This window comes from Melopsittacus undulatus, chromosome 2, assembly GCF_012275295.1.
Source record: "Melopsittacus undulatus isolate bMelUnd1 chromosome 2, bMelUnd1.mat.Z, whole genome shotgun sequence".
Taxonomy (NCBI): Eukaryota; Metazoa; Chordata; class Aves; order Psittaciformes; family Psittaculidae; genus Melopsittacus; species Melopsittacus undulatus.
This window is the reverse complement of record NC_047528.1, coordinates 83,103,373-83,116,937: the sequence shown is the minus strand read 5'-3', so window position 1 is coordinate 83,116,937 and position 13,565 is coordinate 83,103,373. Positions and strand designations below refer to the sequence as shown.

Genomic DNA, 13,565 nt, shown 5'->3' with positions numbered 1-13,565 from the left:
ATTGTGAATTCAAAATTTTTTAATTTGCACGGTGCTGTTTTGTGAAAAAGGAGTTGTTAGCTATCATAATTAATAAAATTATACAAGGAATCTGGCAGAAAAATAGTTTAGTTTGATTAAATTTTATACAAAGGCAGTATTAAAAGAGAATTAATGTGGCTGGAAAGTCAAGAATTTGAGACCTTTGTTAATAAAATATTGAAGAATGGGAGACTGCATAGGAATTTCTTGTACTTTTAAAAGGCTGAGTCCATGCTTAGCTCATATCAGTTTCGTAAAATGCTTTACACTGCACAAAAGTATATGAATGGAAATGAGGAATGTGTGGTGATGTGAAAGCCAATTCCCTTGTAGATCCCCCATCAGCATATGTGACAGCTTTTACAGGAGCAGCGGAGATGTCAAATGCTAGGCCTCTCTGGCAGAATATCTTTAATTCAAAACAAAACAAGTCATGTTTTTTAAGATAATTGCTTCCCAAATATATTTGTTCCTATGATTTCACAGGGTTTACAGCTGGTTTATTCCCTCTAAATTTGAATGTTTGTTATTTAAACCATAAGACCTAACTTTCTTTGCTTATGTATAGAGACTCACAAAGCCTGAACTTCGCTGATATAGGATTATAAAACAAAAGCCTGAGAATCAATGGCTGGTTATTCACAGAAGACATATCAAGTCAGGGAGATTGTTCTTTTATTTACAGTTTTCTAAGGCTCTATGCCCAGGGCTTTAAGATGTTTCCTGAATTTTTATTACATTTTACTCTCCTGTTTTACCTGAAGATTAAAAAAAAAGCAGTCAAAACACAATACATGTATCCTACTACATTTTAAGATCTCTTTTTTGTTTTTCACTTTACTGAAAGGAGAATTACATGAAGTCACTCAGATTTCATTCTGCTGAAGGATAAAATCTTACCATGACCCAGTAATCTGGAATTTAGTCTTTGTAAGAGCTGTAAATGCGTGGGAATAACATTTTTTGCTTGTTTTTATTTTTTAACATAGGAAATAAGCGCACATCATGTTAATTTTTATACTCTCAAAATATTTCAGATTACCAAACTTTTCACCAGGAAACTAGCTGTCCTTTGCTATGCTTTGAATGCAGTAAATTTCAAGACTTAAACCTGAAGCTCAGCAGCTGAGAACAATGACTATCAATTGCCTTTTCCCCAGCTGCTCCTCATTAACAGCACAAAGTGGGTTTAGTTAAAGCCATCCTTATCTCCTAATATAAAAGGAATAGTGAGTGGCTGAATTTGGTAGTTATTAGAAAAACAGTAGATCAGATCTTGTTTATTGATTTGTAAAGAACAGCGTTGTACTGCTTTGGCAGCTCTGAGTCAGTGAGAGAAAAGAAAGAAGCTTTTCAGCTCTTGGGAGGAGAACTGCTGGGTAACATTAAAGAGGGTCTTGTAGAAGCCAGTTTCCTTTGATATGCAGTCAAATTGGATGTGATTGGAGTCAAGGTCAGGAAGCGGTGGAAATGCCATTAATAGGGTGGGGGAATTAAAGGAGCGTTATTTTAATATTGTATGCATGCTTATTAATACAGAAAATTGCTCTTTTCATGAGAACAGCCTTTAGTGAAGCAAATTTTGAAAAAGGAGATTGGGTGTCATTTTGCTACTGCAGTGAATATAGCTGTTTAGATGAGAATCCTCTATTATTTTCCTTCTTACTGGTTTTCCTCAGAACCCGTGTATGTTCAACCACTCAACAATTGTCTTAACTCTTTATATTTTGTATTTTTTTAACCAGTAATTTCATTTATACTGTCTAATATTAATAAGTATTGAAACTTGCTACTCACACACCTTCGTATAGCACACCAGCATTTGGGGGTGCATAATTACATAATTAGTGTCTATATATTGTACTGTGTGTGCCCTTAAATGCCCTTACAGAAAAGATAGTATTTTGACCTGAAACGTTTCTGCTGTTGCTGTGTTTCAAATGAATAGCAATTTGAAGATGTTAAGCTCAAATGTAAATGCCTAATTTCCCTGAGTGGAATAGGTGATATCTACCTGGCCTCCTTCCTCCTCTGTTAATGATCTTAAAATAGAAAGTGAGGTAGTTTGACAAAATAGAACTTAATAAAACCCATTCCTCCTTCCCTATTTTGAGTTGTGTTATTGGTGGATTGAAAGATGTTCTAGTATTTGCTATATTTGGTGTATTTTGTTCAGAATGTGAAAATATTCAGAGAAATCTTGTGATGAAAAGTTTCCTGTTCTTTTTAAGGCAATATGAAAAAAAGCACACAACAAAAAAAAAAAATTCTCTCTTCACATTATGTTTGGATGCTAGCACTTGACTAGCATGTCAGTAGACCTAGCAATAATGAATTGGGAAGAAGGAGAATTAAAATATTTTTTTCTATTATAATATTAATAAAGCCCTATCAAAATAGCCCATAGCACTATTAAATATTTTCAATGGCAGCATGATCTGGCTTATAAATATGGGTAATAGAAACTGTTTTTCATTTCCATGAGTGTCAAAGACAAAAAGATATCTTTTTTTCATAAATAGAGTAAAAGCCAACTTAGAAACTGAAGAGATCTAATGAAGTGTGCAGAGCAAACAGAAAGGCAAAACAAAACAAAACACCCACCACTTATTGCCTTACTTAGCTGAGCATGTTAAGATATTTCTAAGGAGATACACCTAAAAATAACCCAGGGTGAGCTCCGAGAGACATAACATGCAAGGATATGTCATATACTTGTATAGACTTATTTGCTAACTTCATGTTTTCAACTACATTGACTTTTCAGATAACATCACTGGTGTCACATGTAGAATTGGCTTTTCTGTGGGGTGGTGTTTTTGTTTGGGTTTTTCTGTTTGGTTCTGTTTTTTTAAACGAACACAAATAACTACATTCAACAGAATGGGTTTTAATTCGTTATTCTGAACAGTGTTTCTTCTGAAGCATTTGCATCTCTTCCTAGCCTTTTAGAAGAAAATTGACAGTTACTTTCAATTATGACAATGTGATCACACTACAAGAGGATAAGGGATGTTAATTTAATCTCTGTTTTTGTCATAAGCTTTTTTATTTCCTTGCTTATCAAATATTCTGAGAAAAATTTAAATATTACAAAAGTGACTGCAGTTTAAAGTTAGAACAAGGAGAAAATTATTAAATCTTTTTACAAGAAATAGTCTTTGAAATATATTAATGCTTGCAAGCAGGGAGTCATGAGTGTATGATGCATTTTTTTAGCTGCTTCACTAGTATGGCAGCAGTTGAACTAAGCTACATAACATCAAAAGTGTTTTGGTTCTGAAGTCATTTAGGAAGAACCGTAACTCTTTGTGCTTTTTGCTCAAGAGTGTGCATCTGCACATTTACCACTAACATTGACCAGGAAAGCCAAACACAGAATGTTAGATGTCTTTAAGAAGCACTTCAAGAGACATTATTTGAGTATATCAGGAAGGTAGATGCATAGCATCTAATAGATTACTAACAGTTTAGTATGCTTTGTTCTTCATAGAATCATAGAATAGTTAGAGTTGGAAAGGACCTTAAGATCATCTAGTTCCAGCCCCACTTCCATGGGCAGGGACAGCACACACTAGACGATGTCACCCAAAGACTCCATCTAAACTGGCCTTGAACACTGCCAGGGATGGTGCATTTACCACTTCTTTGGGCAGCCTGTTCCAGTGCCTTGCTACCCACACAGTAAAGAACTTCTTCCTTATATCTAACCTAAACTTCCCCTGTTTAAGTTTAAATGCGTTACCTTTTGTCCTACCACTACAGCCCCTAATGAAGAGTCCCTCTTCAGCATCCCTATAGTTCCCCTTCAGCTACTGGAAGCTGGGTGAATTAGAATTTGGAACCTATGGAAGTCTCTTTCTGAATTTCCTCAATGTTAACGAAGGTGGAGGTCTTCACCTGTAACTTTCCCATTTACCTCATTTTTTCTCATTACATATGTTCACTGGCCATTTATGACCATTTAAGGTTCACAAAAAAAAGACTTTTTTGAATAAATTCCTTGCAGAGTTCATTGAATGTAAATTGTCTTGAGTGTGCTGAGCACAAACAGGCATTTGACCAGTCACTTTCACTCATACAGCATTGGAGCTACTCATTTTGTGGAGTACATTTTAGCCCGGTGATCAGAAATCATCTGCCTGGAGATAAGCACCCCAGAGGTAGTTTCTTCTACTGAACTTGTTCAGTTGAGCATCAGAGCTATGGGGAAGACTGAGGCAGAGTTAAGACACCATGCTAGATCTAGGGTGTAGGGAATTCCCTGCATGGAATTTGTACATGGACTAATTTAAGATTTGTGAAATGAGAAATCTTATTTTTTTAGCTCTTTGCTGAGGCCACTCAGCATTTACAGGCACAAAATTAACATGATGTGGTACAGCTCCTGCCTGCTTCACATTCTTCTGAACAGCTCAGTAATTCCAGAATACTTTAATAGTTGGTGTTAGGTACTATTTGAGACCATGAAAAAGATTGACAATTGAATAAAAAAAACTTAATTTTCCCTCTTGATCTAGGCATGTCCTTCAATGTGGACATAAACACAAAAGAATGCTTTAGATGTAATAAAAATGTTCTCAGTTTACCCACAGAAAAATTAAAAAAAAAAAAGAAATAAAAAAATTTGGCAATAGACCCAAGCCAAATCCATCCCCTGCATTGTATAAAGTACTTACAAACTATTCCAAACAACTACGTGACATAGCTTTGCTTTTGTTAGTGCTGTAATTTGTTTTTCTGAACCTGATCATATATTCAGTTCACATGGGTGAATCCAAATTATGGGAAACAGAACTTGTTTCATCAGTTTTTCTGTCAAGGAGTGGAATTTTTTTTTTCTTTAAATTTGTTCATTTGTTTAGCAGAAGCTGCTTATGTTCCATGTCAATATCACTTAAAATCGGTATAGGATTTTTACTATTTCCGTATTCAGCTTCAAGTATAATGTTTACTGCACTACTGTGGCTCTTTCTTTTGTTATGATTGAAAGAATATAGATGTTACATAAATCAGTGGCTTAAATAATGGAAATGCATCTCTCATCGAGCACGTACCCTCAGTGAAGAAAAGCAACAGTTCAAGTATTCCAATTACAGAAAATCCTCATATTTGTTTTTAAGCCAAAATCAGATATAAAAATATCTTAGACATTAAAACCAAACCTTAATTTTTTTGATTCAGATAAAATAGTAGCTGACTTTTTAGAAATCCACCTATTGATGTGGTTTGTTTTCCTTAGTAACATTACTTGTGGAGAAATCCTGTAGAAAGTTTTAAGTAAAAGATACCCAAATGTAATTCATAGTCCTATTTTGCATATTATATACTGTACATCTGGGTGGGATGGGAAGACGAATTGAAGGAAAGTGAAACCCATGGCTTAAGATAAGAACAGTTTAACAACTAAAGTACCAGATAATACTAATAAGGGAAATAACAATGAGATATAAAATTAGAAAAGAAAAAATAATAGACAACAGTGATGCACAGTACAATTGCTCACCACCTGCTGGCTGCCACTCACCGCAGCCTCACTGGTATATACTGAGCATGATGTGCTGTGGTATGGAATACTCCTCTGGCTAGTTTGGGTCAGGTGTCCTGTCTGTTTCCGCCCAGCTTCTTGTGCCCCTCCTCACTGGCAGAGCATGAGAGACTGAAAAGTCTTTCATCAGGGTAAGTATTACTTAGCAACAACTGAGACATCAGTGTGTTATCAGCATTATTCTCAGACTAAAGCCAAAACACAGCACTGTACCAGCTACTAGGAATAAAAATAACTATCCCAGCTCAAAATAGGACAGCATCTTAGTCTTGATAAAACCCATAGAGACTGTGATAATTTTCTTTGCTCTGCCATTAACAATTATTTCATCTTTTGGCACCTAAGGTCCTTTCCAGTCCTAACCATTCAATGATTCTATGAATACGTCAATAAGTGCCATTTCCTGGCAGCAAAATGGAATAACTTTTTGTGTTCTCAAGTGATATTTCCAGTAGTATACTCAAGATTTCCTAATGTTTCATTCATCTCTGACTGACAAAATCTACCTCTAGACATAGATATTTCATAGCCCACATCCAAGGCTGTTCAGTTTAAAAGTTTACCCTGAAGTGTACAAGGTGTGGGTTTTTTTGCTGGATTTGTATATATGGCTAAAAATTGTAGTTTGGTAATTTTGTGCACCTGGATATTTTGAAGGGATTGAAATTTTCAGTTTTAGCATACTTAAAGACGTTGTACAGGCTGTGAGCTGGCAGTACTCAGGTATACCAAGAGGTTCTTATACTCTGTTCTTGTCACAAGCTGGCTGCTATCATTTTCCTATCTGAAACACCGTTTTCCTCTTTATTTGTAGAGCTCTCATTCTCTTTGGAGGTTTTGCATGCCAGGCAGCACTATTCCATCCTAGTTGGTTTATTGAAAAACTAACTACTAGAGAAGGAGCCTTATGTTTCTATAGTAACCAGTAGTGTCCTAATGACAAAACAGATATGTTACGGGGTTTATTTCAAGAGGATTCCAAAAAGCGTACACAATTCTATTGATTTTTTTGCGGTATTGTTTTTTAGCTGCATATGTTTGGTTTATGTTTCAGATTATCTTCTTAGTCTTAATTGAAAGGCCATTTCTTGATTAAAAGCAGTATAACATTAATTCTTGCTTCCGAACTGGAGCTGATGATATTGATGACCAGAAACAGCTCTATCATTGTTTTCTATGCACTTAGACTTCACTAGCTCATGTCTATGCTATGAAATAGGTGTGAACTCAGGCCCAAAGGCAGTCCCTAGTGTGAAGCGTTGCTTAACAGAACATCTGTCCATGTAATTCATTCTGGGCTTAAACTGTCATTTACCTAGGTTTCTTCTGCCCAAGGTTCCAAAAGTTAACCACAGTTCAGCCTCATTCTAGGCTTAGCTTTATCTAGCAAAGCAAACAACAAGATTAAACAGAAAAAGCACAGGTTATAGGACAGAGCCTTAAACCTACCAGTAAAAACATTACTCTGTGAGCAATTCTGGATTCAAGAAAACAGTAGAAGTAAGAACAGAAGCTATATGATGAAATGCTGGTAGCTGAGCTATGTGAGGATGTGCTGGTCAATGGGGATTAACAAAAAAACATCACATTGGTCTGCCTGTGTATAGAAAGCCAGAGGAGAATCACAGAAATGGAGGAAGCTGCAGGAAAAGCATTTGAGAGAAATGCCTTCAGGAAAGAGAGGGGTAGGCCTTTTGGTCACAGTGTCAATTTTGAAACTGTAACCAGAAAAATCATGTCCTGATGTTAAATTTCTGTTCTGTTTAGTGAAACAAGATTTCGAGGGCCAAAGAATATTTGGCAAAGAAAGACAGCCATATCAAAGAGCTAGTCAATTCTATCATCATGTTTCCCTTCTAACTGAACCATGCTCCGTTATTACACAATTGCTCCTTCCTATCACCAACAAAAAAAATCTTTTCAAAATGTGGATTGCTTTTTACTTAAAAAATATATATTTTTTTTTGCTTTACCCATTTATTTCCTTGTTATATACCTCACAATTAGGATGATAAAAACAGATCACTTTTACCTTTTTCTTTGGCAGTGTTGACACATTTCCTTACACACATTATTTACATTAAGTGAATGCTTCTTATCTGTTATTTTACTTAAAACATTTCTAAAATATTCTATCATTATTTTCAAATATTTTGCCTTGCTTTATGTGATCCTATTCTTAGGTCTAACTTGATTATGGCATCCTTTTATCATATAGGCTATAAAGCTGCTAGTAGATGTAATTTGTACACTATTGAACCTTATAGCAACCACCCCCTCTTGGCTGCTTGCTTGGTACTTTAGTGGGATTTTCAAGGGTAAAGATAAAACCAACCTTACAACTACCATCTATGTTTTCATGCAGTGCACCAGCTCAACAAAACGTTAGGAACAACATGTTCTTTAAAAGACTCTTCAAAGAAAAGGGCCGAGGGGTTAGGATTTGACTGATTAAAAGAACAGAGAAATGTTAGTACCAGATGCTCTTTGGTTACCCACATTTCTGCACTCAGCTAAATTATGGTTATCATGTACACATTAAAAGAGATTACTTTTCACATGCTGATTTATAATACCGTACTCTCAAAAAGTACTTTTGAGGTAGTGCTATAAAAGGATTAATGTAGAGGAATGTTTCTGATTTCAGTACTGGCAAGCAACAGCCATATTCTCTTGAAATCAGGCCAATTTGCTCTGCGTTTATTTGTCAGCCTTTCCATTTTCAACTTGTTATTGCACCATTTAAGATTTGGGGGGAGAACACCAAAAAACAGTCCCAATTTTTTTTTTACCTCCTTCCCTTTGGATAAGACATTAAATCTCAGTTAAGCCCTGAGGGGTAATGATTGTTGCAGGAGCCTGCTTAATTTTAACAGAATGTTCTCTAATGGGAAAAGCATCTGACTAGAATTGCTACTAGTAACTTGTTTAGAAAAGAGTCCTTTTTATTTTCCTCCTCTCAACAGGTGGCCATTGATGAGCGCATCAGGCAACTGCACGAAGCTCACAGGGATTTTGGCCCTACTTCCCAGCATTTTCTTACCAGTAAGTAATTTCCCATTTTTCTTGCTCAGATTGCATATGCAGTTAACTGATATTTTTGCAGACACGTGCTGGTTATTGTTGCTATGAGTTTCTATTTTAGACTGTATTATAACGTTTTTCTGCTGGGAGCAGAAGGCTGTTAAATAAGTTTGTATATTCCAGGGTAAAATGCAAATATCTGCCAGTATCAAGTCTGGTTTTCCATACATCTGCCAGTACGAGGCTGGTCTTCATTGTTTGAATGTTCTCTTTCAGGACTAGTGAATTAAAATTATATCAAAAACTGTAAGATTTTCTGATGATTGTAACCCACAAAGGATTTTTTTGTGTTAATAAATAAATAAATTTGGTTTATATGTTCAAAGAAATACTCAGCTCCAAAAAGATGCAAAATAAGACCTGCAAGAAAAGTAGTCTGCAGGATTTGATCACTTAGAGCAGTGAGAGGATCAAAGCCATCATGAGAAGGTTGGAAAAAGGATGGCAATTCAATAAACTTTTTACAACTCTGCAGAAGATATAATTGCCATTAATATTCCCACTCCACCTCCACATGCACTCTTGTATCAAGGATGTTTTGAAGTACACTGAAAGACAACTTGAAACACCTTCAGAGCTCCAAGATAGTGACTAAAGTGAAGCTTCTTAGAAGCCATTTCTTTCCTATTGTACTTCAATTAAGGAAAGTAAACAGGAAAGCTTTATTTAAGAGATTATATCAGCAGAAGAGAACACAGTCACAAGATAACAGTCTCGTACATGCAAAGGGACAAGCTATCCAGACATCAGAAATAGATGTTGCTATTATTGCACAGCTACGTTCACAGTGGGGTAGAGGACAAACTTTTCTTCAGCTGATACTGCACTGAAATTTTAATTGATTCACCATTTTTTAACTGAATATCTCAATGCAAAATTGAAAATTCACAATGGGATAAAATATAAATTCAAAACCAGAGTTGATGTTGTGCCATATAAGCATAATGCAGGCTCACAAGGATTCAACTCTGCATCTTATTTTATCAAAATATAATCCTGTGAAAAAATAAGCCCTATTTTTGTAATTTCTACTACTTTTTCAAAATATCTTTTAACTCTTGATCACTGGGAATAATTTTTCAGCTCAAGATATATAACTACAAATCAGACTTCTCAAGATTGAACATGCGAGAGTTGTTATGAGTATTTGGTATGAACGCAATATGTAAGCAGGCACCTGTTTTTCTCATGACACACAGTATATATCTGGTGAAAAAATAAATTTGAAGGGTAAGATAAGAAATCCTATATTGCAATCTGGAAGAGAATGGAGTGTCCTGTCACATTATCACATTGAACGTCACTGTTCTCTGTGCCGGTACTGAGTGCAGCTAGGAAATGTGGGACAGTTATGCCCTAGACCCATACTGCCTTATTGCTGATAAATGAGATCAGTCTAAAAGTTGCTCAGTGTTACAACAGTCACATCTTTTAGCCCACTCACTATTAGTGAGACACTTGAGACCACATGTTTTTCTTCTGTGTGTTAACCAGAGCCAGCACAGAGTCATTCTAGACACTTCTCGCTACTTGAGGACTGCTTTAAGACAAGGAGCCAGGTGAAAATGTGCTTTGGAAATAGCCAAATAATTGAGAAAAAAATGGACATGTGTGGGTTTTTTTGTTCTCTCTTTCTCAGATACATGTGCAAATACATATTCTTACATGTGCATGCAAATGTTAGTTATTTGAAAATATCCACAGAATCCTTCCCAAGTATAAGTATGCAGTCACTGAAAATTGCTAGTGCATCTATTAGCACCATTTTACATATGCATCAAATTCCAAAAGTGTGTACTATTAACACACCTGAGGAAAATATCACTCTTTTACATACTTTTCATGACTGTCTCTGCTGCATCTCTACACTGATGGAAGGACATCTGTTGGAGAGGTAGCACTGCAGGAGAGAGAGAGTGCCAGAGACTTTGTTGTCAAGCATTAGTCTTGTTTCTATATTTATAATTTTTGGGGATGAACAAATCAACCAAACAGAATGAGGCAGGTCAAATGAAAGCGATTTTAATGGCTTGTGTAAGTGATCTTCCAATGGATGGCAAACAGAGCCCAGGTTGGCTCAATCTGGCTGTGGCAGCAATGGTGTAAAGTTGAATCATAGTAATTCTGCTCTTTTATAAATTCAACTCAGGGAACTTTTTTAGCTAAGGAGTTGAGACATAAGATCAGTGCAAACTGCAATAAGTAAGGAACATAAACAATTTATCAACTGTTTCATAACTAATTTATATGCAAGTAAAATCAGTTCATCCTCTCAAACTCAGAATCAACTTTCCCTCTACCATACGTGCCTGCTCACCTTAAGGTGTGAGTGATGATCTTGAGCTCCCAACTGTGTTTATATACTTATATGAAAAATTGTCCTTTTAGAGCCAATTTACCTTTAAGTAGTTCTGCAAAAAAGGTGGTACTGCAGTCAAGTTCACATAAAATCAGTGACTGAATTACGTTTCTCTCCTATCTGGAAGAAATAAATATGAGCTACTAACTTGTGATGATGCTTTTTATGTGTTTTTATTATTTTATATATAGAAATTATGGCATCATCTTTCTGTTTCTGCTTGGTTGGAACTGAAGCTGCTGAAGGGCTGTTGAGAACCTAGCACAAAAGCAATGAGTGATTCAGGGACTTCATATTGTCATGCTCTGTGCAGGCAAAGAATCAAGTGGTAGTCCCTGTTCCTAAGCACTTACACCCTGTTTTAAAAGCTATTCTTATAGTTATTTCTGATAGAAGTGGGAAGAAAGATGTGAACTGGAGAGATAAGGAGTGAAAAATGAGGATCTTCTGATCACTCCTTCATGCTTCCCCAAACTCATTTAATTCTGTCAGTCTCCACAGAGTCCCAGGTCTTCCTCAGCTTATTCCTTTATTCCTAGTTTATTATCTAAGGGCAGAGGATATAGCTGATAAACGTTTTACACATGTAAAACATTATATCCACAGAATTACTTTGCTAGGTTTGAAGGTTTTGCATCTAATTACAATGATCTAAATTGGGGTGTAAAAAATAAAATTAAATAAAAGAGAAATTAGTACATTTTTAGCAAAGTAATTAAAAACTCTGGGATCCTTTCGTGGATGATGGTACTTACTTTGAAAATTATATACAGTAACTGGAGTGTGGAAAAGGGTACCTGCAAATTTCAAGCATAATGCCAGCTCCAATATTCAGTGACTCCTTTGGAATAATTTTACTTTTTTGAGTTCTCCTTTATTTTCCTCCTTGATGCTGGCTCTTACAAAGTGTGGGATTCATTCCCTCTTCCTGGAGGACCCACCTATATTTGTCACAACAGTTATTACCTTCTTCTTTTTTTTTTTTGAGATGCAATAAATGACAGGTAGGATTGATGTCAGATTAGTTTTAATATAATTTGCTGTGCTAGCCAGGCTCTTATCAGTCCTATTTTTAATGTGATAGCTCATTCACGTGCATTACTTGTGATCACTGAAAAATAGAAGGTATTACATCTTGTAAAAGCATAAGCAAACCTTGTAATTTACTGTCCAGCTCCAGCATGAGGCATCTGATAGTATGTATAGCATGTCAATGAAGTGACTGCATGAAATAGTGCTCAGGTATAATTGGCAATTACTTATAAATGTGACACAGGGAGACCCTAGGCACAGCTTGTGATTTCCAGTCTCCGAGAACATAGACTTTCATCAGGTGAAGAACGTGAAAATAGTAGAAAAGAAAGAACATTTACGTTTGCAAGCCTAAAAGGCTGGTTTACATCTAGCTAACATTGTGTGAGTTGTATTTTCCAGGCTACAAGCTTCAGCTACATGGTTATATCGGTATCAGACTGTTACATCTGCATACCTAAATATGTGCTTGGAACTATACTTTAACTGGAGATACCTAATTATGTGTTTAAGTTTTGGACTTCCAAGCAGGAAATTCTTCACTGAAAGGGTAGTCATGTATTGGAACAGGCTTCCCAGGGAAGTGGTGGAATCACTGTCCCTCAAAGTGTTCACAAACTGTGTAGATGAGGCCCTCAGTGGTACATGGTTTACTGGTGGTCTTGGCAGTGCTGGGGTAACGATTGGACTTGATCTTAAAGATCTTTTCCACCCTATTTGATTCTGTGATTTTATGATTCTTTGACTTCAACATGAAATGAAGCAGCCATAGCAGCTTCCATTCAGAAACAGAAAGGTTACGAACACTGGAGCCAACAATGTGCATTGCAGTCCAGTGATCAGAGTACATCTTCTGTATTTTATGTGGACAATTGCTGCTTGAGAATAAAAAATATGGTCGCTGGAGTGGGCTATGTAACCTAGGTGCCTCCTTCTCCAGATAAGCTCAGACCTGTTAAGGTTAAAATCTGTGTTTTTAATTCTTTCTGTGCCTTTGTTTTCCACCACTTATTTAGGCAACTATCCTGAATGAGTGTGGTTGTGGGTTTGACTTCTTTCAAGCTGGGAAAGAAGTCAAATACTTGCATCTCACACCTTTTGGGCAAGTGCTTTGATTATTATGCAAAGCAAAGATTAGTGAAGCTATTTCTTGCATAGGCAGACACCTTTAAAAGGGCAAGTCCTGCTAATTAAGACATCTGGCTCTAAAAATGACAGGGCTCTAGGACTCTTAAGACACTTTACCCATCCGCCTGATAGATTTATTTTCCAGTGCTAACAGCTATATTCTTTTTCTCTTATTTCTCACTGCATACATTATACTATGTTCCAGATATCACTTTTGACATGCAGACATTGAAGACCATGTCCATTCATCCATGTCTTCAGATATATGATTTAATATTTTTAGCTATCACATTTAATGTTTTGAATAGAAAATATTACCAGGCAGTAAGATAAAGACAGAGGAAAAGTGGCTACAAAAGAATCGGCCTAATTCTGGGAACTGTCTGGAGGAAA

The 13,565-nt window shown here is 36.1% G+C and overlaps 1 protein-coding gene across 6 annotated transcripts in view; it reads left to right on the top strand.

The window, feature by feature from the left end:
- DMD (dystrophin) overlaps positions 1 to 13,565 on the top strand; it is a 1,017,291-nt gene that overhangs the window by 882,960 nt on the left and 120,766 nt on the right. For all 6 annotated transcript variants that reach the window (XM_034074486.1, XM_034074485.1, XM_034074487.1 and 3 more), the window contains one exon: positions 8,536 to 8,614. In XM_034074486.1, coding sequence (XP_033930377.1) covers positions 8,536 to 8,614 — 79 coding nt within the window. The remainder of the gene's footprint in view (positions 1 to 8,535; positions 8,615 to 13,565) is intronic.